General features: G+C 34.6%; 1 protein-coding gene across 8 annotated transcripts in view; it reads left to right on the forward strand.

Moving 5' to 3' along the window:
• The window catches only part of LOC121382613 (DENN domain-containing protein 1A-like), a 52,543-nt gene that overhangs the window by 10,951 nt on the left and 18,746 nt on the right, over positions 1-22,846 (forward strand). For 7 of the 8 annotated variants that reach the window (XR_005959190.1, XM_041512134.1, XM_041512135.1 and 4 more), the window contains exons 3-17: positions 1,607-1,650; positions 2,827-2,876; positions 4,979-5,086; positions 7,333-7,492; positions 9,842-9,895; positions 10,761-10,822; positions 11,135-11,233; positions 12,162-12,212; positions 12,966-13,011; positions 13,589-13,690; positions 14,939-15,047; positions 15,701-15,834; positions 16,710-16,841; positions 17,351-17,410; positions 18,252-18,284. Coding sequence is in view for 7 of the 8 variants with exons in the window: in XM_041512134.1 (XP_041368068.1) it covers positions 1,607-1,650; positions 2,827-2,876; positions 4,979-5,086; positions 7,333-7,492; positions 9,842-9,895; positions 10,761-10,822; positions 11,135-11,233; positions 12,162-12,212; positions 12,966-13,011; positions 13,589-13,690; positions 14,939-15,047; positions 15,701-15,834; positions 16,710-16,841; positions 17,351-17,410; positions 18,252-18,284 (1,244 nt within the window). In the remaining variant the exon portion in view is untranslated. The remainder of the gene's footprint in view (positions 1-1,606; positions 1,651-2,826; positions 2,877-4,978; positions 5,087-7,332; positions 7,493-9,841; positions 9,896-10,760; positions 10,823-11,134; positions 11,234-12,161; positions 12,213-12,965; positions 13,012-13,588; positions 13,691-14,938; positions 15,048-15,700; positions 15,835-16,709; positions 16,842-17,350; positions 17,411-18,251; positions 18,285-22,846) is intronic. The other variant, XM_041512137.1, reaches the window with a different exon arrangement.

A 22,846-nucleotide genomic window follows, 5' to 3' on the forward strand; every position in this document is an offset into this window, starting at 1 on the left:
ACTGTGTGTTTTGATGTTTTGATGTTTTGATGTTTTGATAGGCCATAAAGTCAAAAGAAATTGAGATAAAGAAATAATTTATTTTGTGATTTATTAACACATTTCATAATGAAATATATATGTACTAATGTTGTGTTTTGGTGAATATCTAACAGGTGATATTTTGTGAATATTACGGCAATTAAAAAACATTTATAATATTTTGTATAATTATACATGTATTGGTACATGTATTAATTAAATATATCATTACCAGCCCTTGATTAAAAAGTTCTCATCAGCTGAATTAAATATATCATTATCAGCCCTTGATTAAAAAGTTCTCATCAGCTGAATTAAATATATCATTACCAGCCCTTGATTAAAAAGTTCTCATCAGCTGAATTAAATATATCATTATCAGCCCTTGATTAAAAAGTTCTCATCAGCTGAATTAAATATATCATTACCAGCCCTGGATTAAAAAGTTCTCATTAGCTGAATTTAACAGTAAACTTATTATCATAACAAAATATCTAAGGGATAAAAATGTATATAGAACAATGTCCAAACACTTCTTTAACATTTGGGCCATAGGCCTTTATACAAAAAGCCAAATGGGTTGGCCACTTATTCAATAAGTACTGCTTGACAAACTGAATTAATTGGAGTGTCACTGGTTTGATGTGTAAGTTTACACCTTGACCTTTACTGGTAAATCATACATTTACTTAAATTATTTATTAAATGACTGGTGAGACACATTTTTCACCTGTGCTCTTGTTAAGAAATTCTTGGCATATAACTAAATATCCATGCAAATGAATAAATGTAAATGTATATACATGTACTATGTACCTGTATCTGTACAATTATCTGTATTGTATGTCTGAAAAAAAACAAATGAAAATATTCAACACACATATTTACACGTGTACATGTACCGTTTTGATGTTTTCATGCTTAGCCCCACTTCACACAAACTTTGTTATACACCTGTTGAACACTAGTGTTGGTGAGAACATCATTCGTTATTTTTGATAACACATGCTAATAACACATATATGTGACATATACATGTGATACCAATTTAAAGATGTATGACTGGCTGCTCCCAGTCCTACGAAAAAGCACAGTCGAAATCAATTACTCTGATGTATAAGTTAATCTGAAACGGATTTATCTCTGAAGCATATATATATGTTAAAATATGTTTTTGTTAGAAAAGATATTTGAATTTTTGTTTTAAATGTTTTTTAAAGATCTGTAAGAAATAAAATGTTTACTACATTCGTGTCCATTAGATACCATTGATTAATTAATCAATGTGATCTAGTGGTGTCATTAAACAAAACAAACTTTTTGTTTTATTTAACAAGTTCATGTTTAAAAACGTATCCAACTCATTTTTGCTCATTAGTTACATTTTTAAACAACTCGTTGTAAGATAATGGTATATAATGGCCACTCATGTAGTCTTCTCTTAATTAATGAAATTAGGATCAATTGCATACATGTGGATCTTCATTTGATATGGTTTTTTAAAATTATTATTATAATTAAACACCAAGTCAGTTTATGGTAGACTTGACATTTAATTCCATACACTTCTTTTGTATTCTTTCAGATCCCTTCATCGTGGAAAAGTTTCCACCAGAATATGACAATGAGGTAGGATATACTTAATAATTATTTTATTTATTTGGCTTTTTTTCGTTTTCACTTTTATTTTTTATTTTATGTATTAGTTTTATTTTGTGGACTTTGTCCGGTTTTTGTAACTTTACATGTAAGTGAGTACTGAAGAATCCTACATGATACCAGTAATGAGATTTTAATTGCACACAATTTTCTCATATTTATATTCATAAATATTAATTACGATTGCTGATGATGATGGAACCGGACGTAGCCCAGTGGTAAAGCGCTCGTCTGATGTGTGGTTGGTCTAGGATCGATCCTTGTCGGTGGGCCCATTGGGCTATTTCTTGTTCCAGCCAGTCCACCATGACTGGTATATCAAAGGCTGTGGTATGTGCTGTCCTGTCTGTGGGATGGTGCATATAGAAGATCCCTTGCTACTTACTAATTGAAAAATGTGGGTTTCATCTCTGTGACTGTCAAAATAACCATATGTTAGACATCCAGTAGCCGATGATTAATAAATAAATGTGCTCTAGTTGTGTCATTAAACAAAACAAACTTTAACTGTAACTTTTGAACAGCTGATGTTAGACTGTTAATGTTATAGTTTCAGTATTTCATATTCACAGTTACATTCAGATTATGTCTGTTCCACGGGTTCAGGCGTTGCACTGGAAACGAAATTTGTTTTAGCTTGTTTTCATACATGTAGGCTATTTGTTTAAAAATTATTAAGTGTGACTAATTTAAACAATATTTTATCAGCCAAATACTAAATGTTGTAGCCATGTTGTATAAAAGTTAACAGTTGACAATTTGCAGGGTGAGCCCTGTTGTTTTACTGAATACCGGTAACTACTTTGCAGCTTTTTAAAAATTTACATTTAAGACAGTGTCTCTGTAACATTAAAATAATTTGAGTGTTATTATTTTGTTTGAAAGACAGTCAGACATTAATGGTCTGTCTGTCTGTCCATCCATGTCTGTCCCAGATGTTACAATGCCATGAGCTGAATTTTTTTGTATAACTTTATCATGTACTGTTACAGATCTAGTTTGACTTCTATAGCAATGTACCCATTTTTGACAGAGTTATGGCCCTTGAATTTAGATCTGAAAATGTGTTGCGCCCAGCAGGGGACATGTATTGCTTTAGCCGAATTCCCAGAATGCTTGTTTTCATTGTGTTCTTTATTATTGCAGGAGGTTTTAAAGACAATCCCCAAGTTTGTGTACCCGTGTCAGATGGAATGGTAAGTACATGAATGATGAAGTACTTTTCCTTTGTTAGTAACAGTGAAGGAAGGAACTATTTTATTTAATAACGCACTCAACACATTTTATTTATGGTTATATGGCGTCAGACAAATGGTTATGGACCACACAGATATTGAGAGAGGAAACCCGCTGTACACACTTCATGGGCTACTCTTTTTGATTAGCAGAAAGGGATATTTTATTTGCACCATCCCACAGACAGGATAGTACATACCACAGCCTTTGTTACACCAGTTGTGGAGCACTTGTTGGAATGAGAAATACCCAAATGGGTCCACCGACGGGGATCGATCCTAAACCAACCATGCATCAAGCGAACGCTTTACCACTGGGCTAGGTCCCGCCCCTAGTAACGGTGAAGTAAGGCCCACAACACACTGGGCTAGGTCCCGCCCCTAGTAACGGTGAAGTAAGGCCCACAGCACACTGGGCTAGGTCCCGCCCCTAGTAACGGTGAAGTAAGGCCCACAGCACACTGGGCTAGGTCCCGCCCCTAGTAACGGTGAAGTAAGGCCCACAACACACTGGGCTAGGTCCCGCCCCTAGTAACGGTGAAGTAAGGCCCACAACACACTGGGCTAGGTCCCGCCCCTAGTAACGGTGAAGTAAGGCCCACAACACACTGGGCTAGGTCCCGCCCCTAGTAACGGTGAAGTAAGGCCCACAACACACTGGGCTAGGTCCCGCCCCTAGTAACGGTGAAGTAAGGCCCACAACACACTGGGCTAGGTCTCGCCCCTAGTAACGGTGAAGTAAGGCCCACAACACACTGGGCTAGGTCCCGCCCCTAGTAACGGTGAAGTAAGGCCCACAACACACTGGGCTAGGTCCCGCCCCTAGTAACGGTGAAGTAAGGCCCACAACACACTGGGCTAGGTCCCGCCCCTAGTAACGGTGAAGTAAGGCCCACAACACACTGGGCTAGGTCTCGCCCCTAGTAACGGTGAAGTAAGGCCCACAACACACTGGGCTAGGTCCCGCCCCTAGTAACGGTGAAGTAAGGCCCACAACACACTGGGCTAGGTCCCGCCCCTAGTAACGGTGAAGTAAGGCCCACAACACACTGGGCTAGGTCCCGCCCCTAGTAACGGTGAAGTAAGGCCCACAACACACTGGAACTGAAACTGGATCTGGGTCTGACGAGTATGGCAAAAACACCATGTCTGGTTATTTTGACGTCATAGTCTGTAACTGTTACATGTTTTCAAAATATATTAACTGCGTTCATATCTTTAGATATATTTTGTTCTACAAACATTGACAATAATTATGAGATTTCTACTTTGATTGATTGATCTTTCCTGTTGATTATTAAGGAAAAACAGCTACGTCTGACAGTGTGAAAACATCTTCTACATGTATATCGTCTGTTGCCAGATCTGTAGTTCATGCCAGCACAGACATGGTGTGTTTTGTCACATTTGATACAGTGCGTTTGATTTTTGACAGGGACCAATTTCAGAACACATTGTAAGTTTACGTCTGCAACTAGCAGTTGTACTGGTTATGCGTTTACATGTGTTTGGCATCTATTTTATGCAGAAAATTACATCATTGTGGAAGATGGTGTATTTTAAGGACAAAAGAAAATGAATATGTGTACATCAAACTATATTAGTTATACTGTTTGCAGTAATGAGAATTGTAGTTTAGTCGTAGATTTACGTTTATGTACAGACTAGACCTAGTTTCGGTGTGTGTTTTGGGCCTAAGGCTGACTAGAGTTCACACCTCTTTATGCACTTGTGATTGCAGGATGGGACACCTTAACCCATGTAATCAAATAACTCTGACATTCTGGTAAAGTGATTGGAGTATCCTAGGATGTTAGACTTGTTAAAAAACATTATAGTTGTTTGTAGTAGTGTCCTCACAATAACAGTGAAATCTTATGGTTTATTTTTTCACAATGTGGAATTGTATGTACAGCTGTTACAATACTAGATGTAATACTATTTTACATACAGGTATCTGTATTAATGGCTTTAGAATGCTTTGAGCAGATGTATATATATTTTATGTGTGTGTTGTTTGAAACATTGTCTCAGCTTTGTTTTTTCTTTTGGTTTTTTTACAGCTCAATTGTTGAACACTTCACCTTCACCATGACTGATTTAGAAAGCATGTTTTCATTCGGCTTCTGTCGTTATGCTTCTGGCACCCAGACCTGTCTTTGTATTATCAGGTATGTCATTATATTTGTGTATAAATCAACTTATTAGACACTACAAGAATCCTTCATATGTGTCCATGTGGGATAGGGCTATTCCACCCGAGGGTACATAATTTGTTGTCAGGGACGAGGCTTTTGGGAAAACGTGAAAAACCTACAATTTTTATTTTTTATCTTACAATAAAATAATCGTAACCATTGAAAAGATCGTACCCAAAAATGGTTTATACTTACAGTATAAACCGAAAATGATAGTATAATTTCATTATGACAGCAGGTATCCTTGTTTTTATGATATATAAAAAGCATTTTTTGCGTTATTTTGCCGTTTATATGACATCACCCAATGTTAATATCAGCTCAAACAACAGAAGTCATATGGAATATGCCTGTCTTTCATGGCTAGGGATGAGAGAAAATCAAATTACAAACATTTAAAGAACAGTGCCCTACTTCTACATTGATTGTAAAGTGGTTTGAAGTGTTTTCACACTATAACGTTTCAGTTTTTATTCATGGGTTAAAGTGTTCTACTGTATACTGTTTCTCTAAACGTTTTACCCACTTTGTCAATTGAAGTGTTTTGGGATTGTTTCTTTTTGTTTGGGGTTTTTTTTTGGGGGGGGGGAGGAAGGGGGGGGTTGTATTACAATGTTCTTTTAGTTTCCTCCCATAGTTTTGAGTTATAATACTTTCAGTTTTCACCTGTATAGTTTGAACTGTTTTACATTGTAATGCTTCATTTTCCTGTCTGTGGTTTGAAGTGTTTTACATTGTAATGCTTCATTTTCCTGTCTGTGGTTTGAAGTGTTTTACATTGTAATGCTTCATTTTCCTGTCTGTGGTTTGAAGTGATTTACATTGTAATGCTTCATATTCCTGTCTGTGGTTTGAAGTGTTTTACATTGTAATGCTTCATTTTCCTGCCAGTGGTTTGAAGTGTTTTGCATTGTAATGTTTCATTTTGAAGTGTTTTACACTAATGTTTCAGTTTTCTGTCGTGGTTTGAAGTGTGGTTTGAAGTGTTTTACGCTGTAATGTTTCAGTTTTCTGCCGTGGTCTGAAGTGTTTTACACTGTAATGTTTCAGTTTCCTGCTGTGGTCTGAAGTGTTTTACACTGTAATGTTTCAGTTTCCTGCCGTGGTCTGAAGTGTTTTACACTGTAATGTTTCAGTTTCCTGCTGTGGTCTGAAGTGTTTTACACTGTAATGTTTCAATTTCTTGCCGTGGTCTGAAGTGTTTTACACTGTAATGTTTCAGTTTCCTGCCGTGGTTTGAAGTGTTTTACATTGTAATGTTTCAGTTTCCTGTCGTGGTTTGAAGTGTGGTTTGAAGTGTTTTACACTAATGTTTCAGTTTTCTGTCGTGGTTTGAAGTGTGGTTTGAAGTGTTTTACGCTGTAATGTTTCAGTTTTCTGCCGTGGTCTGAAGTATTTTACACTGTAATGTTTCAGTTTCCTGCTGTGGTCTGAAGTGTTTTACACTGTAATGTTTCAATTTCTTGCCATGGTCTGAAGTGTTTTACACTGTAATGTTTCAGTTTCCTGCCGTGGTTTGAAGTGTTTTACATTGTAATGTTTCAGTTTCCTGCCGTGGTCTGAAGTGTTTTACACTGTAATGTTTCAGTTTCCTGCCATGGTCAGAAGTGTTTTACACTATAATGTTTCAGTTTCCTGCCGTGGTGTTTTACACTGTAATGTTTCAGTTTCCTGCCGTGGTCTGAAGTGTTTTAGACGGTAATGTTTCAGTTTCCTGCCGTGGTCTGAAGTGTTTTACACTGTAATGTTTCAGTTTCCTGCCATGGTCTGAAGTGTTTTACACTATAATGTTTCAGTTTCCTGCCGTGGTGTTTTACACTGTAATGTTTCAGTTTCCTGCTGTGGTCTGAAGTGTTTTAGACGGTAATGTTTCAGTTTCCTGCCATGGTCTGAAGTGTTTTACACTGTAATGTTTCAGTTTCCTGCCGTGGTTTGAAGTGTTTTACACTGTAATGTTTCAGTTTCCTGTCATGGTCGGAAGTGTTTTACACTGTAATGTTTCAGTTTTCTGCCGTGGTTTGAAGTGTTTTACACTGTAATGTTTCAGTTTTCTGCCGTGGTTTGAAGTGTTTTACATTGTAATGTTTCAGTTTTCTGCCGTGGTTTGAAGTGTTTTACATTGTAATGTTTCAGTTTTCTGCCGTGATTTGAAGTGTTTTACACTGTAATGTTTCAGTTTCCTGCCGTGGTTTGAAGTGTTTTACATTGTAATGTTTCAGTTTTCTGCCGTGGTTTGAAGTGTTTTACAAGCTGCTCAACATGCTGGCGGAGGTGACGAACCGGAGTGAGAACAACAGCGCGATCCCCCTGCTGAAGGCCATGTACCACCAAGACATTCCCATGCCCAATGTACCGGTCACCATCGTTGCACAACAAGACGTAAGATATTTCTGTTTTTATCTAAGATATTTATGTCTGTCTTGCTGAAGGCTATATACCTGTACCAACAGGACATTCCCATGCCCAATGTACCCATCTCCATCGTCGCACAAGATGTAAGATTTTTCTGTTTGTCTGTCTGTCTCTGTCTGTCTGTACCAGTCACCATTGTGGCACAACAATGTAAGATAGTTCTTTCTCTATGTCTGTCTGTCTATCTACCTGTCATTCAATCTGTTATCTGTATCTGTACCAATTACCATCACAATAAGGTGTAAGACATTTATCTCTGTCTGTCTGTCTGTCTGTCTGTCTGTCTGTCTTTATATTTGTACCAATCACCTCTGTGGCACAAAAAGGTGTAAGACATTTGTGTGTGTCTCTGTCTGTCTGTCTGTCTGTCTTTATATCTGTACCAATCACCTCTGTGGCACAAAAAGGTGTAAGACATTTGTGTGTGTGTCTGTCTGTCTGTCTGTCTGTCTGTCTTTATATCTGTACCAATCACCTTTGTGGCACAAAAAGGTGTAAGACATTTGTGTCTGTGTCTGTCTGTCTGTCTGTCTGTCTTTATATCTGTACCAATCACCTTTGTGGCACAAAAAGGTGTAAGACATTTGTGTGTGTGTCTGTCTCTGTCTGTCTGTCTGTCTGTCTTTATATCTGTACCAATCACCTCTGTGGCACAAAAAGGTGTAAGACATTTGTGTCTGTCTCTGTCTGTCTGTCTGTCTGTCTGTCTGTCTTTATATCTGTACTAATCACCTCTGTGGCACAAAAAGGTGTAAGACATTTGTGTCTGTCTCTGTCTGTCTGTCTGTCTTTATATCTGTACCAATCACCTCTGTGGCACAAAAAGGTGTAAGACATTTGTGTGTGTCTCTGTCTGTCTGTCTGTCTGTCTGTCTGTCTGTCTTTATATCTGTACCAATCACCTCTGTGGCACAAAAAGGTGTAAGACATTTGTGTGTGTGTCTGTCTCTGTCTGTCTGTCTGTCTGTCTGTCTTTATATCTGTACCAATCACCTCTGTGACACAAAAAGGTGTAAGACATTTGTGTGTGTGTCTGTCTCTGTCTGTCTGTCTGTCTGTCTGTCTTTATATCTGTACCAATCACCTCTGTGGCACAAAAAGGTGTAAGACATTTGTGTCTGTCTGTCTGTCTGTCTGCCTGTCTTTATATCTGTACCAATCACCTCTGTGGCACAAAAAGGTGTAAGACATTTGTGTCTGTCTCTGTCTGTCTGTCTGTCTGTCTGTCTTTATATCTGTACCAATCACCTCTGTGGCACAAAAAGGTGTAAGACATTTGTGTGTGTCTCTGTCTGTCTGTCTGTCTGTCTGTCTGTCTTTATATCTGTACCAATCACCTCTGTGGCACAAAAAGGTGTAAGACATTTGTGTGTCTGTCCATTGGAAGAATGATAATATGCTTTATTTACAAAGAAAGTGACTGAGCTGTCCTGTGCTGAATAAGCTGATAAACATGTACTTGTGGCATATTAAGTTGATCACAAGGTGAGGTCAAATATGTGAACCGCTGGGGAGGTGAGGTGAGTTGAGGTGAGCCACTGGGGAGAAGAGGTGAGGTGAGGTCAAATGTGTGAACCACTGGGGAGAGGAGGTGAGTTGAGGTGAGCCACTGGGGAGAGGAGGTGAGGTGAGGTCAAATGTGTGAACCGCTGGGGAGGTGAGGTGAGTTGAGGTGAGCCACTGGGGAGAAGAGGTGAGGTGAGGTCAAATGTGTGAACCACTGGGGAGAGGAGGTGAGTTGAAATGTTTGAACCACTGGGGAGGTTAGGTGAGGTTAAATGTATGAACCATTGGAGAGGTGAGGTCAAATGTTTGAACTACTGGTATGTGTGGGTGTGTAGGTGTAAGAAAACTGGTTTCAATCCAATACCCACAAAAGTATAATTAAAAAATGTTTGCATTATTTTCTTTTAAAAAATATGACAATAGACTATTTTGGTGCCTTCTGCTACCTTCACTACTTTCTGTTCATCCAAGTCTCCCCTCCCTATCTCAGTAATCAGCTGTCATCTTTGATGGCACAGTTCTTTTCCAATTTGATGTGCTTTAAAACACATTAAAAAAGAAAACTGAATTATTATTTTTTCTAAATTGGAAAGTAACTTCATTCTGTTACATCTTTCAGTGTCTTTGTAGTAATAAATACATATACAATCTAGTGTATGTTATCATTTCCACTCTTAAAGCTCAACTCAGACAAAGAATACCTTTCAAAAAGTTATTAATTTCACACTCGCACACAAAATAATTTGATATGAGTATTAGCAGTTTACATAGTGGACAGTTCCATTCATTGCCTGTGTTGGTCTGTTTCAGATGTTCAGTTTCACGGCGACCGACCCCAACCAACTTCCTAGTATTCCTAACAGTGTAAGTGTACTAATCTTGTTGAGCCTGTTAACAGTGCGTGACCCAGCTCTACGGCAGTGTCATGTTCACTGGCACAACACCAACTTCCTTGCTTGCAGCTCTCTCATTGTGTCAGTGAAAACACTTGTGCTAAAATATGTCAGTACAGATCAAGCGATGAGCACACACATGCTGGCTATGATATTACTACAGATGCGTATATTATCTAGTCCTAAGTCAGCACAGACATCTCACGGCTAGATCTGGGGGAATGGAAAATTTCACCAAATTATCTATTGGATTTCAAAACTTGCAGGAAGCCAGTTATTTTCCAACTAAATATCAATCATTACATATAATTATTTCACCAATTTAAAAAAAATTAACCAATTGTTTTTAAATTTCACAGCTGGTGAAATTGGCAAGTAGCCAAGTTATTCCTGCATCATAAACAAGACCGAAGTTCATACAAAAATGAGTAGTTCAGTATAATGTTCATATTACTTGTTGCCCAGGATCAACTGTATGCTGCAGTAACACTAAACGTGACAGACATGTGTCAATCAAAATGATCCATCCATCCTTTCGTTCATACATTATTATTTGCATATTGCTAGTTTTGTTTTTCTTTGATTATGTTTGATGCTTATTGCTGTTAAGTATCAATAGTTCATATAGCATAATATACATACAATAGTCACACTGAGTGTGTTTTGTTAATGTTCGCATGTCATTGAAACACACATCTGTTTATTCAGTAATTTTGTTTGTTCATTCATTCATTCATTCATTCATCCATTAATGTTCTAATACATGACTAGATATTACTTTAAACCAAATAAACAGGTGAAGACATTTCAGTTATATTTAACTTTTTGTTTTTCAGAGGAATCTAACAGAGTATTATAATGCTGTTGACATGCACAACATGATGATCGTATTTGCAAGGTACCAAATGTTTTAAATTATATTTTCCATTCATTTAATATTATCGACAATATAACTAATAATATATGTACGTCATAATAATTATGCCACAAATAATTATATGTATCATAACATTGCATCTGAGAGTCGTATTTTATTACCATGTTGTTTTTTAGCGCCTTAGAATAGGTGTAGATTGAGTGTTAGAAACCAAGAATATTTTTATTTAGAGAATAGCAGGTTAATGAAATCGGTTGTCAGTCTCATTTTGTGAATGTTAGAATGGAGAACTCAGAGACTTTTATAATGTATTATGATGTATTTTTGTTTCAGTATGTTAAATGAGCGTCGTGTCGTGTTCACCTCTAAGAAACTCAGCCGGCTGACTGCCTGTATTCATGCTGCAGAGGCGCTGCTCTATCCCATGCATTGGTAAGACAGTCACATGTTAAGCCTTTGAGGGTTATTACTTGTACTACATTGCTGTAACAAGATGATCTAGATTTCAAGGGATGTATTGATGCTGCAGTTAACTGGATGTGGGGAAAGTATCTAGAGGATTTCAAGGGATGTATTGATGCTGCAGTTAACTGGATGTGGGGGAAGTATCTAGAGTATTTTGAGGGATGTATTGATGCTGCAGTTGACTGAATGTGGGGGAAGTATCTAGAGTATTTTGAGGGATGTATTGATGCTGCAGTTGACTGAATGTGGGGGAAGTATCTAGAGTATTTCAAGGGATGTATTGATGCTGCAGTTAACTGGATGTGGCGGAAGTATCTAGAGTATTTCGAGGGATGTATTGATGCTGCAGTTGACTGAATGTGGGGGAAGTATCTAGAGTATTTCGAGGGATGTATTGATGCTGCAGTTAACTGGATGTGGGGGAAGTATGTAGAGTATTTCGAGGGATGTATTGATGCTGCAGTTAACTGGTTGTTGGGGAAGTATCTAGAGTATTTTGAGAGATGTATTGATGCTGCAGTTAACTGGATGTGGGGGAAGTATCTAGAGTACTTACCTGATGCAGTTGGTTGTAGAATCAATCAACTTTGTAGACTGGGGGTTTTTACTTGGAATCTTGGATGATTACATTATTGTGTCTTTTAATGGCTGATGTTAATCATAGACTGATCAGTCTCCTAATCACTCGATAGAGGTTTATTGTCTGTGTCAACGGTTACGGTCACATAAGGTCAGCACATTAGGTCAAATTATTAACGCCACCTGGTTTTAAATAATTACAGTAACTTTAATCATTATTTAACCAACTCTAAATAAACTTATTTAAATCATGATTAATGAGTGGAATTCTTTAAAGTGGTAATAACAATTGTGGTGTATTTTTATTTTATTTTAGGCAGCATCTTCTTATACCTGTTCTACCAGCTAATCTTATTGACTACTTAAGGTAGGTGTCAACACAAATATAGACGTGTGTCAATAGAAATATCAAGTTTGGCTTTGAGATTGTTTTTTAAAGATATTGTCAAGTAATATAACAATCTTAAAAAGTTATGTTCACATTTTGAACATAAATGCTATGTATTACTACTATTAGTAGATATGGCTTAAATATCAATGCTGTGATTTGATAGATAATAGTTTTAATATTAATTGTAATATTTAGTAACTATATATTTAATATTAATGCTAAGATTTAGTAGATGTATTTACATGGGGCTGGACATAGCCCAGTGTTAAAACGCCCGCTTGATACGTGGTCGGTCTGGGATCGATATCTGTCAGTGGACACATTGGGCTATTTCTCATTCCAGTCAGTGCACCACAGCTGTTATATTAAAGGCTATGGCATATGCTATCTTGTCTGTGGGATGGTGCATATAAAAGATCCCTGGCTACTAATGGAAAAATGTGGCGGGTTTCCTCTCTAAGACTATCAAAATTACCAAATGTTTGACATCCAATAGCCGATGATTAATAAATCAATGTGCTCCAGTGGTGTCATTGGGCAAAACAAACTTTTTTTAAGATATACTTACAATATTAATACTGTGATATGGTAGATATGTATTTGTAGTATTAATGTATAATTACATTATGCTTTTGACATATGATTTAGTAGATATATGTTTAATATTAATGCTATGATTAGGTAGATATATATTTAATATTAATGCTTTTCAATTTTGTTTTGTTCTAGTGCTCCAATGCCATATGTTATTGGTGTTCACACATCGTTAATATGTGTAAGTTAATCAATTTGATCAATAATGTTTGTAAGTAGTAAATTTATTTTACTTTAGTTGTTAATAACTTTATGATTAATGTTTATTATTATGTACTTACTGTAACAGTTTTGTCTAGTGGTTCTTTATTATGAAATTATTTTGTTATATAATTATGAATCAATAGATTAAAACAAAATGACGTCATTATTATTCCTGCTATTTTTATACTTATATTTGTTGTTGTTATTATTATTATTAATATTATTATTTATCTATTTATTTATTTATTTTTATTGTTGTTATTATTAACATCTGATATATAATTTTTTTTTTACTTAAACTCAGTTATACTTGCATATATAATAAATTGTTTCAAAGTTTAAAGAAGTAAAACCATCAAAAGAACTGATCACATCTATCAGTCATCTGGTCACTTGATCCCATTGTAACTGATCACATCTATCAGTCATCTGGTCACTTGATCCCATTGTAACTGAACAAGCCAGTCACTAGGAGTCTGTGACATCTAAAAGTGACCTGTTCATGGTATTATATTTGTTTCGTTTTTGTAGTTTGTATCATGTTCCATTTTCAGAAAATCAGGAACATGGAGCTGGGAGATGCTGTGATAGTGGACACCGATAAGAATGTTGTCAAAACCGAGTACGACGACTTAGAAGACTTACCTGAGGAAGTGGTAACTATTTGTTATTATTATTTGTTAATATCCCAAACTACAATGTATGCTCTGTGGTATGACACATCAATGTTATTTACATTTATTACCCATATGGGCAGTGAGATGCGGGTGAATATATTTTCTATCTTTCTCTAGGGAAAGATAGAAGCTATCTTTCCCCACTGACGTCATGACGTTAGTTTGGTGACGTTATTGATTTTCTCGACTGTCAAGTCTCTCATTGGTGAGATTTTACAAACAACAGTGAATGTCTAGATAAATAAATTTAAAATAAAACGAATCAATGTCATACACCAATACTTATTTATTATGTGACCTCTCTTGCTTACGTTTGATTTGTGTGCCTAAAGATAGCTTTTGACGTCATTGCTTTTCTTTCGTGACGTCATCAGTTTCCTCAGACTTTCACGTCTTGTATATTATATAGTTTGTGTCATGTAAGAAGTTTAAAGTTTAAGTTTCTAAACTATTTAGACTATGGATAATAAATACAATAACCCACTCGATACTCGGAATTACGGATTATCGGGACAGATAATCTATAATTCCTCATAACTCATAAGTTATTGTCTATGTCTCTGTGATCTCCAGATTGGTGGTGGAGTGTTTGATTGAGATGTGATGGGTTGTAGGATCGATTGCCTTCTATGGACTTGGGTTGTTTCGCATTCCTTACAGTGCCAACGACTGGTGTATCAAAGGCTGTGTTATGTACTGTCCCATCTATGGGACATTTCTTGCTGTTGCTTTTCAATAGGATTAGGCTGTACAGCATCAGTAGCAGGTTTCTCCAAAGATAGGAGTTTTCTGGAATTCTGCATTTGTATTGATCTGTACTGTAATTCCACGTTTTTCGCTGTTTGTCTAAATAAAATCATATTCTCCATCCAAAACGTACGATATGGTTTCAGCTGATACCTTGCATACATTCTGAATGAGGGATATCATTTTAGACAATTGTCCAATCCTAACCCTACGGCTAACTTTAGTACCTGCCCATCATTATTAAGATTTTGAAATTTTGTTTTCGTAACCCAGTTTCATCTCTTTCCAAATACTGACCTACTCATTCATTGATCCATATCATCTTCCAGTCAGTATTGTGTTGTGCCAATCATCATCGTGTTTAGTACTGGCCTTGTGACGTTTGATGCTAGTGTTATGATGTGTTGTAGTATTCATTTTCATCCTAGTGTGCTTTATGTTGTGTACTAATACGGAAGTGTGTGTTAATGTTTTTTTCAGGTATCCTACTTGAAGAAAAATCTCAAGAATGAAAGATTAAAAGCTTCCATGCAGAACTCGGGGGATGCAATATCTAAGATATTTCTCGAGGCACTCGTTCGGCTGATAGGTAAATATGTGTTACTATTGTGTCTGTGTGTTTGGTTAAAATTGATTTAAAGGTGTTCTAAATAGTTTTCTAAGGGTTTTTTTTCTGGATTTCTTATTTTACTCTCTCTTATTTAAAGTTTTTATTTCAACTTAAAGAATTAAAAGTGGCCCATTCATGAAATTTTTAGCAAATTCCCTGAGTGAAATAACAATTACATGAACTTAAAGATAATTTTATGTTATCACTGGTTTCATAGATTGACTATACTACATACAAAGCTTATTGGTTTTTAACATAAACCTGTTTATTTTAAAAGAGATGTTTTTACTGACATTTGTTTTTGGTTAAAAGGTGTACACTGACATTAACACCCTCATCCTGGCTTATTGTTTCAGATCTAGCTCTGGCACTAGCCAAATTCGCCATCTGCGAATTTTAAAAACAACTGGCAAATTTTATTTTAATTTGGCGAAATAATTTGATGAAATTTTTTATATTTTGTTAGAAAATAACCAGGTTTGTGTAGTTTTTGAAGTTTGATAGATAATTTGGCGAAATGTTCTGTGGCCCCAGAGCTAGCCCTGTGTTTATACAGTGATTAAAATGTTGATAATCGTGAATGATCTAGTTATTTCTTTCTGTTATTACCATCTGTTATGTTTAATTTTCAGGAGGTTACCGAGAAGCTCTCAAGTTCAGTATTGGTGAGCCGATCACGTTCATGCCGGAAGTGTTTGTCACGACGAGACCACCGTCGATGAGACCCTTCCTGGAAAACATGCTCCATCTGCAGATTTTCCAACAGGTCAGATAGTAATGAAGCTCTATTGTGAATTGGATAGTTTAGTGTTGTAGATATTACCTTTATAACAGCGTACCTTTTGCATTTAGATGCATCATTTAAATTTCTGTGTTGAGTTCCCTTTCTCACAAACTATAAGTTTAAGACCATTGAAACTTGGTATGTAGTTTCGTGGTCTGAATTTCATCAATGCATGTTAAACAAATATATATGTTAAATTTGTTTCATAAGAAAAACTGAAACATTCTATTTTAATATGTGTTTGATTACTGCCAGGTGATAAAATCAAATCATGTCAAAAGAGAAATATAATTTTGATCTGGTTGGTGCCAGCCATCATCAAATACTGCATGGTATTCATTATCTTTGAAAGTAAAAGACGTTTTAAGAAAAATAGATAGCTATATCAAATGAGACATGTATAACTGTAAGCATGTAAAATAGACAGAACTTTACGGTGGCCACTGGAAATCACCACCCGCTGCCTACTTCTGAACACTCTATAACTGTAGTCGGAGCATTCTTGACGTGGGCCCCATTACACGAAACAATCTTTTCCTAAAGTGCATATGGTAGTTATGCTCTTAGGGTGATCAGAGCACTACGGTCGCTTCGTAGAACGGGGCCTCGATCAGTCAAATGTCTCAGCAGCAATGGTCTGATGAATAATTTATTGTTTTCACTAGTTCATCAACAGACGACTCAATATCCTGAACTGTTGCCAGGGTTTCACGGACCTGTTTGAGAAAATGGTATAATGAATAGTTTGTTGTTTTCTCTAGTTCATCAATGGACAGCTCGATATCCTGAACTGTGGCCAGGGCTTCACGGACCTGTTTGAGAAAATGGTCTAATGAATAGTTTGTTGTTTTCTCTAGTTCATCAATGGACGGCTCGATATCCTGAACTGTGGCCAGGGCTTCACGGACCTGTTTGAGAAGATGGCAATACTGCACACCGATAAACTGAACACACAGTCGCGTTACAAGGAGTGGCTTGGAAACATGAAGGTAGTGTCTTATATTCTCATCTACAACTATTTTTAATTTCAGATTTAATTTCAGAAGAAATAATATCAATTTTCAAAAGATATAAACCCATACATTGGGCCGCATTTACAAAGCCTGTTTATGTCTTACATGCATGTAACTACATACAGTTACAATGCTTAGACACCTGCATTTAAGAAAAACAGGTGTCGTAAATTCGCCACATTATATTTAATTGTTTTTATTGTTATTTTTGCATTATAATTGTCATATGGAGGCTGATGAGTGGGTCTATTTATAGTTATTGTTTTTGTCATATTTATTTATTTATTTGTTTTAAACTGTTTTAGATATATTTTAAATTTACATTTTAGTGTTTATGATAATAACTATTTAGTAGGATTTTAAGAGTAAATTGTCTGTTAAAACTGACTCTTTTTAACACAGTTTATCTTATTTTAAGTTTTACTAGTGTGTTTAATTAATAATGTGCTGTCATTTCTATGTGCCAATGTTTTTTTCAAATGTAGAAGCAGCAAAAGAAGTTTTCGAAAGGAGGGAAGGTTGTTTGGTCCGACTTCAAAGAAAAGGTAAATATCAGCACTGTACAGTAGTGTTTGTTCTGTCTGTATTGAGCAGTTTATCTTGCAGTGTGTATGAAAGATCTATAAAAATACTTTTCATATATACTAATACTAGTAAAAATTACAATTTACATTCCATTTTGTTGCTGTATTTCTTGTTGAGAATGATTTTTCTAATAAAAAATTCTGTTTATTCAGTAGCCATATAAGTGAATCCCCTCTAAACCGGACATACACAGGACCAATTAAAAAATTGTGTTTTAAGAGGTTCCGGTTTAGAGAGGTTCTATTCTGTACTGATATATAAAAAGGGACCGTGAAAAACATCCGGTTTTGAGGGAATTCCAGTTTACAGAGGGTCTGGTCTTGAGAGGTTTCACTGTATATAATTATCGTAGTTGGAAATATGTATTTTACTTAAGCTATTCTGTAGTAAATGTAGCAGCAATTCCTGAGAAAACTGTTGAGATTATTGTTCACACTGTTCACTGAATAGGTTCCTTGCAGCAGATAATTTTTTATCATTTAAAACATATTCACATTCATTAAATGCAGCAAGAGCAACCCATAATTTAACTAACCAAAAGGTTGAAACTTACATTTCATTTTCTTAATAATGTTACATTACAATGTCGGATAGATAAAATAAGGTAATTTTGGGTGGGTTTTGGGGGGGGGGGGGGGGTTTTAAATCAAATTTGTCTATCATAAGAAATTCCTTTAGAAATAAAAAATGGGTAACATGATTATATTGTAAAATATATCCCTGTACCATACATATAGTAATTTTTGATATCGTTTCTTTAATGAGATCAAATATCCACCAATATAATATCTGTATCTTCAGGCTCCAATCATGATGACCACCGCTGTTCAGTCAGTAAGTGACCTTGACCTAGCATGCCCTTCACTACGTGTACCTGTATGTTGTCTCCGTATCGTTGGCAAGTGGTTGTGAGGAAATAACATGTTGACAGACATTAGGTGCAGACTGCACTGAAGCATGTATAACGTACCCTGTTCAAATTAATACCTTCCATACTGCCCTCATTTGTACCCATTGTAAAGCCTCCCCGTACCAAATCAGTCCCATGTGGTTCCTGCAAATAAAAAGAAAACATTTTCTGTTCATGACAGTATGTGTATGAACAGATTTAAAACTCTTAATGCTAACTAAAAATTATAAAATGGATGATTTGTGAATTTTTATAATAATTCATTTTAAAATAATATTTTCATTGTACAGACTTGACTGGTTTTTCTTCAGGTGTTTTTTTTAGTTACTTCATTATTTTGGTTTTATGTTTGTTTGGTTTTTCCAGTTGTCTTTAATGGGTCCAGTTCGGTATTTAGTTATATCACTCGTGACATATCAGTAATGAGTGTACAACAATCTTTGTTCAAAACACCTCAAGTGTTAAGAAATGATATTAAAAGATGTAGCTATCGAAAATGTTCCAAACATGATATGGTACTTGTGAAATTGATTGTCATTGTTAGGAAATAGTTTGGAGTACATGTATTTAATATTTTTAAAAATAACACTAATTGTATTTAACTTGTCTGCACAATAATAGAGAAAAATGACAGTGCTAGGTGGCAGGGTTTTTTCACAAACTATTATTTTACTAACATATTGTGATCATCCAGAAATGGTATTGTAGAGTACAAATATATGGGACCATTGTATTTGTAGCAGTTATTGTGGGTCACACTAACATATACATGTAGGCATCCCTATAGTCGGCTAATACCAGGCAATTTAATTGTCATTCAACTTTTATTAATTAGGAGTATCTGCACTAATAAGTAGGGTTTCAATCACCTTTATTTTTTAATAATAATTTTCTAATTTGTCTTTTGGTTTCATTGTCTTTCATTTTCACTTATTTGAAATAAAATGGTTGTTGGTGTTGTTTTAATATTCTGTTTGGAAAACTGGAATTTAATTTCACTAAACAGTAATGTGACTATTGTTAAAGGTCACTGAGTTTGTACCTTTTAACTGCCGACACAAAAGTGGGACATTTCTCATAATTGCAAACTATACAAATAATGCAGTTAAAATATACATAAATCATATCCTTTCATTCTTACTGTGATCCATCTGCCATATGATGTATTAGTCTTCATCAAATATTAGTAGGTACCAAATACATCATGCTTAATATTACTAACTAAACTGTAAATGTAAACTTACCATCATTTGTTAAATTGTCTCCAAAGGCTCACATAATGCAGGTTATATTCCCAGAATATGATATTCATGAAACACATTCAGTTGGGTAATAAACTCTAATATATATGTATATATAAACATAAGCTTCTCCAGCTAAACATAAAGATACATTTTTGAAGCTAAACTTAATATTATATACATGTATTAAGCTTCTATTAACATACATATCAAGATAAGCTTTAATATTATATGTTAACATGTAGAAACATAAGCTTCTATTAACATGTAGAAAGATTTAAGTTTCTCAAACTAAACTTAATATTATATATATTAACATGTAGAAAAATAAGTTTCTGAAGCTAAACTTAATATATACATGTATTAACATGTATAATGAAAAGCTTCTCAAACTAAACTTAATATTATATGACTGTCAACATGTATAAAGATAAACTTCTTAAACTTAAGTTAATATTATATGTTAACATGTAGAAAGATAAGCTTCTCAAACTAACCTTAATATTATATGTTAACATGTAGAAAGATAAGCTTCTCAAACTAACCTTAATGTTATATGTTAACATGTAGAAAGATAAGCTTCTCAAACTAACCTTAATATTATATTTTAACATGTAGAAAGATAAGTTTCTCAAACTAAACTTAATTTATATATTAGCATGTATAAAGATAAGCTTCTCTAACTAAACTTAATAATAAATATTATGTATTAACATGTATAAAGGTAAGCTTCTCAAACTAAACTTAATATTGTATGTTAACATGTAGAAAGATAAGCTTCGCAACCTAAACTTAATACTAAATATTATGTACCGGGTATTAATTTGTATAAAGATAAGCTTCTCAAACTAAATGTCAGTGCTTTCACCAGTAGGTGGTATGCAGTGATTATTTTCATACTTCTTGTTCATACTAAGTGTTACAATTATACACCTTCGTTCAAAGATAATGAACGCTTTCACTTGCTGTCATGCTCTTTATGAATGTGGAATATCTGCAGTAACATGCAGAATTCTCTTCCTACAGTATGTGTTCGACTTGCTTTGGATGCCTTTGTTTTTCAGTCCCACAAATGTGGGTGTTATGGGTACATTTATATTACTTCACATGATAAGAAATTTCATTTCTCAAATTTATAGTAAACTAAATAAGTTAGTCTGGTGTTTTCGTGAATGTTTAGTTAACATACATTATGTGTTTTAGTGGAGGTCTATTTCATTTTTGTCAGTTTACTGGTACCCAGTACCTTAATACCTATATTTTGTGTAAAATTGTGGTTTAAAACAGTACATTGCATGTACATAATATTTATATTTGTTTGTCATGTGTTGATGTAAGAACAGTTTTTCATTTAAATTTTTTTATTATTATTACTTCTTTTTTTTTACCATCCATATACGTGTATAGTGGTTTCAGTGTGTCAGGTGGTTTTTCTTCATCATTGTTGTGATTATTCTGTCATTTTGTTGTTTCCATTTCAGTGTTAGATGTTGTCACCCTATCAATGTCATAATTGACAAATCATATTGTCATCTAAAAATATGAACATTATTCCTTTAAAATCCTTACAGTACTTATACTGGTAGATATTTAATTAATCATATTGTCATCTAAAAATATGTACATTATTCCTTTAAAATCCATCCAGTACTTATACTGGTAGATATTTAATTAATCATATTGTCATCTAAAAATATGTACATTATTCCTTTAAAATCCTTACAGTACTTATACTGGTAGATATTAAGTTCTGACAGAAGGAATCTCAACAGTACATTTATTGTACTTGCAAAATATGTACATTATTCCTTTAAAATCCTTACAGTACTTATACTGGTAGATATTAAGTTCTGACAGAAGGAATCTCAACAGTCCATTTATTGTACTTGCAAAATATGTACATTATTCCTTTAAAATCCTTACAGTACTTATACTGGTAGATATTAAGTTCTGACAGAAGGAATCTCAACAGTCCATTTATTGTACTTGCAAAATATGTACATTATTCCTTTAAAATCCTTACAGTACTTATACTGGTAGATATTAAGTTCTGACAGAAGGAATCTCAACAGTACATTTATTGTACTTGCAAAATATGTACATTATTCCTTTAAAATCCTTACAGTACTTATACTGGTAGATATTAAGTTCTGACAGAAGGAATCTCAACAGTACATTTATTGTACTTGCAAAATATGTACATTATTCCTTTAAAATCCTTACAGTACTTATACTGGTAGATATTAAGTTCTGACAGAAGGAATCTCAACAGTACATTTATTGTACTTGCAAAATATGTACATTATTCCTTTAAAATCCTTACAGTACTTATACTGGTAGATATTAAGTTCTGACAGAAGGAATCTCAACAGTACATTTATTGTACTTGCAAAATATGTACATTATTCCTTTAAAATCCTTACAGTACTTATACTGGTAGATATTAAGTTCTGACAGAAGGAATCTCAACAGTACATTTATTGTACTTGCAAAATATGTACATTATTCCTTTAAAATCCTTACAGTACTTATACTGGTAGATATTAAGTTCTGACAGAAGGAATCTCAACAGTACATTTATTGTACTTGCAAAATACAGTAAAGTACTCTTACAACGAACCGGAAGGGACCATGGTAGTTAGTTCGTTATAGCAGTAGTTTGTGGTACACATTGGCATAAGTTGGTTATTAATGTATAATGAAATAAAATGTGACTTTATGATCAGTTCGTTCTATGCAGTAGTTTGTTCTAAGCATGTTCGTTATAAGTGCACTTTACTGTATTCAGTTTTAACAAAAACTACTGGATCCATACAATTTACATTGTTAATTTCTAATATGATTATGGAACGTGGTATAATTATGATAAATATATAGCAAAAATTATGTACGAATAAGTAACTTACATGATTTAGATTTTATTAGTAAACTACTGAATTGTTCGATAAAATCTGATCGTGAAAAAAGAAAATCATTTTGGTTTTGTTCTGTTGATTAAGAATACTTTTGAAATATCTGAATGGCTTTTTTGTACATGGCTTGACTGTCATAGTTTTGTTTGTTTGTTTGTTTATTTCTCATTGCACACAGGCTGTGATAATCTAATGAATCATTGTGATTACTTAGTTTGATAACATGAAGAATGTATAATGTGTATCATAGATACATAATTCTAGAATCAGAACTCTTGAACAAGGCCATGTGTCAAAACAAGTTTGTAGCTCATTTATGACTTTGTTTTGCTA

Source organism: Gigantopelta aegis, chromosome 10 (genome assembly GCF_016097555.1).
Source record: "Gigantopelta aegis isolate Gae_Host chromosome 10, Gae_host_genome, whole genome shotgun sequence".
NCBI lineage: Eukaryota > Metazoa > Mollusca > Gastropoda > Neomphalida > Peltospiridae > Gigantopelta > Gigantopelta aegis.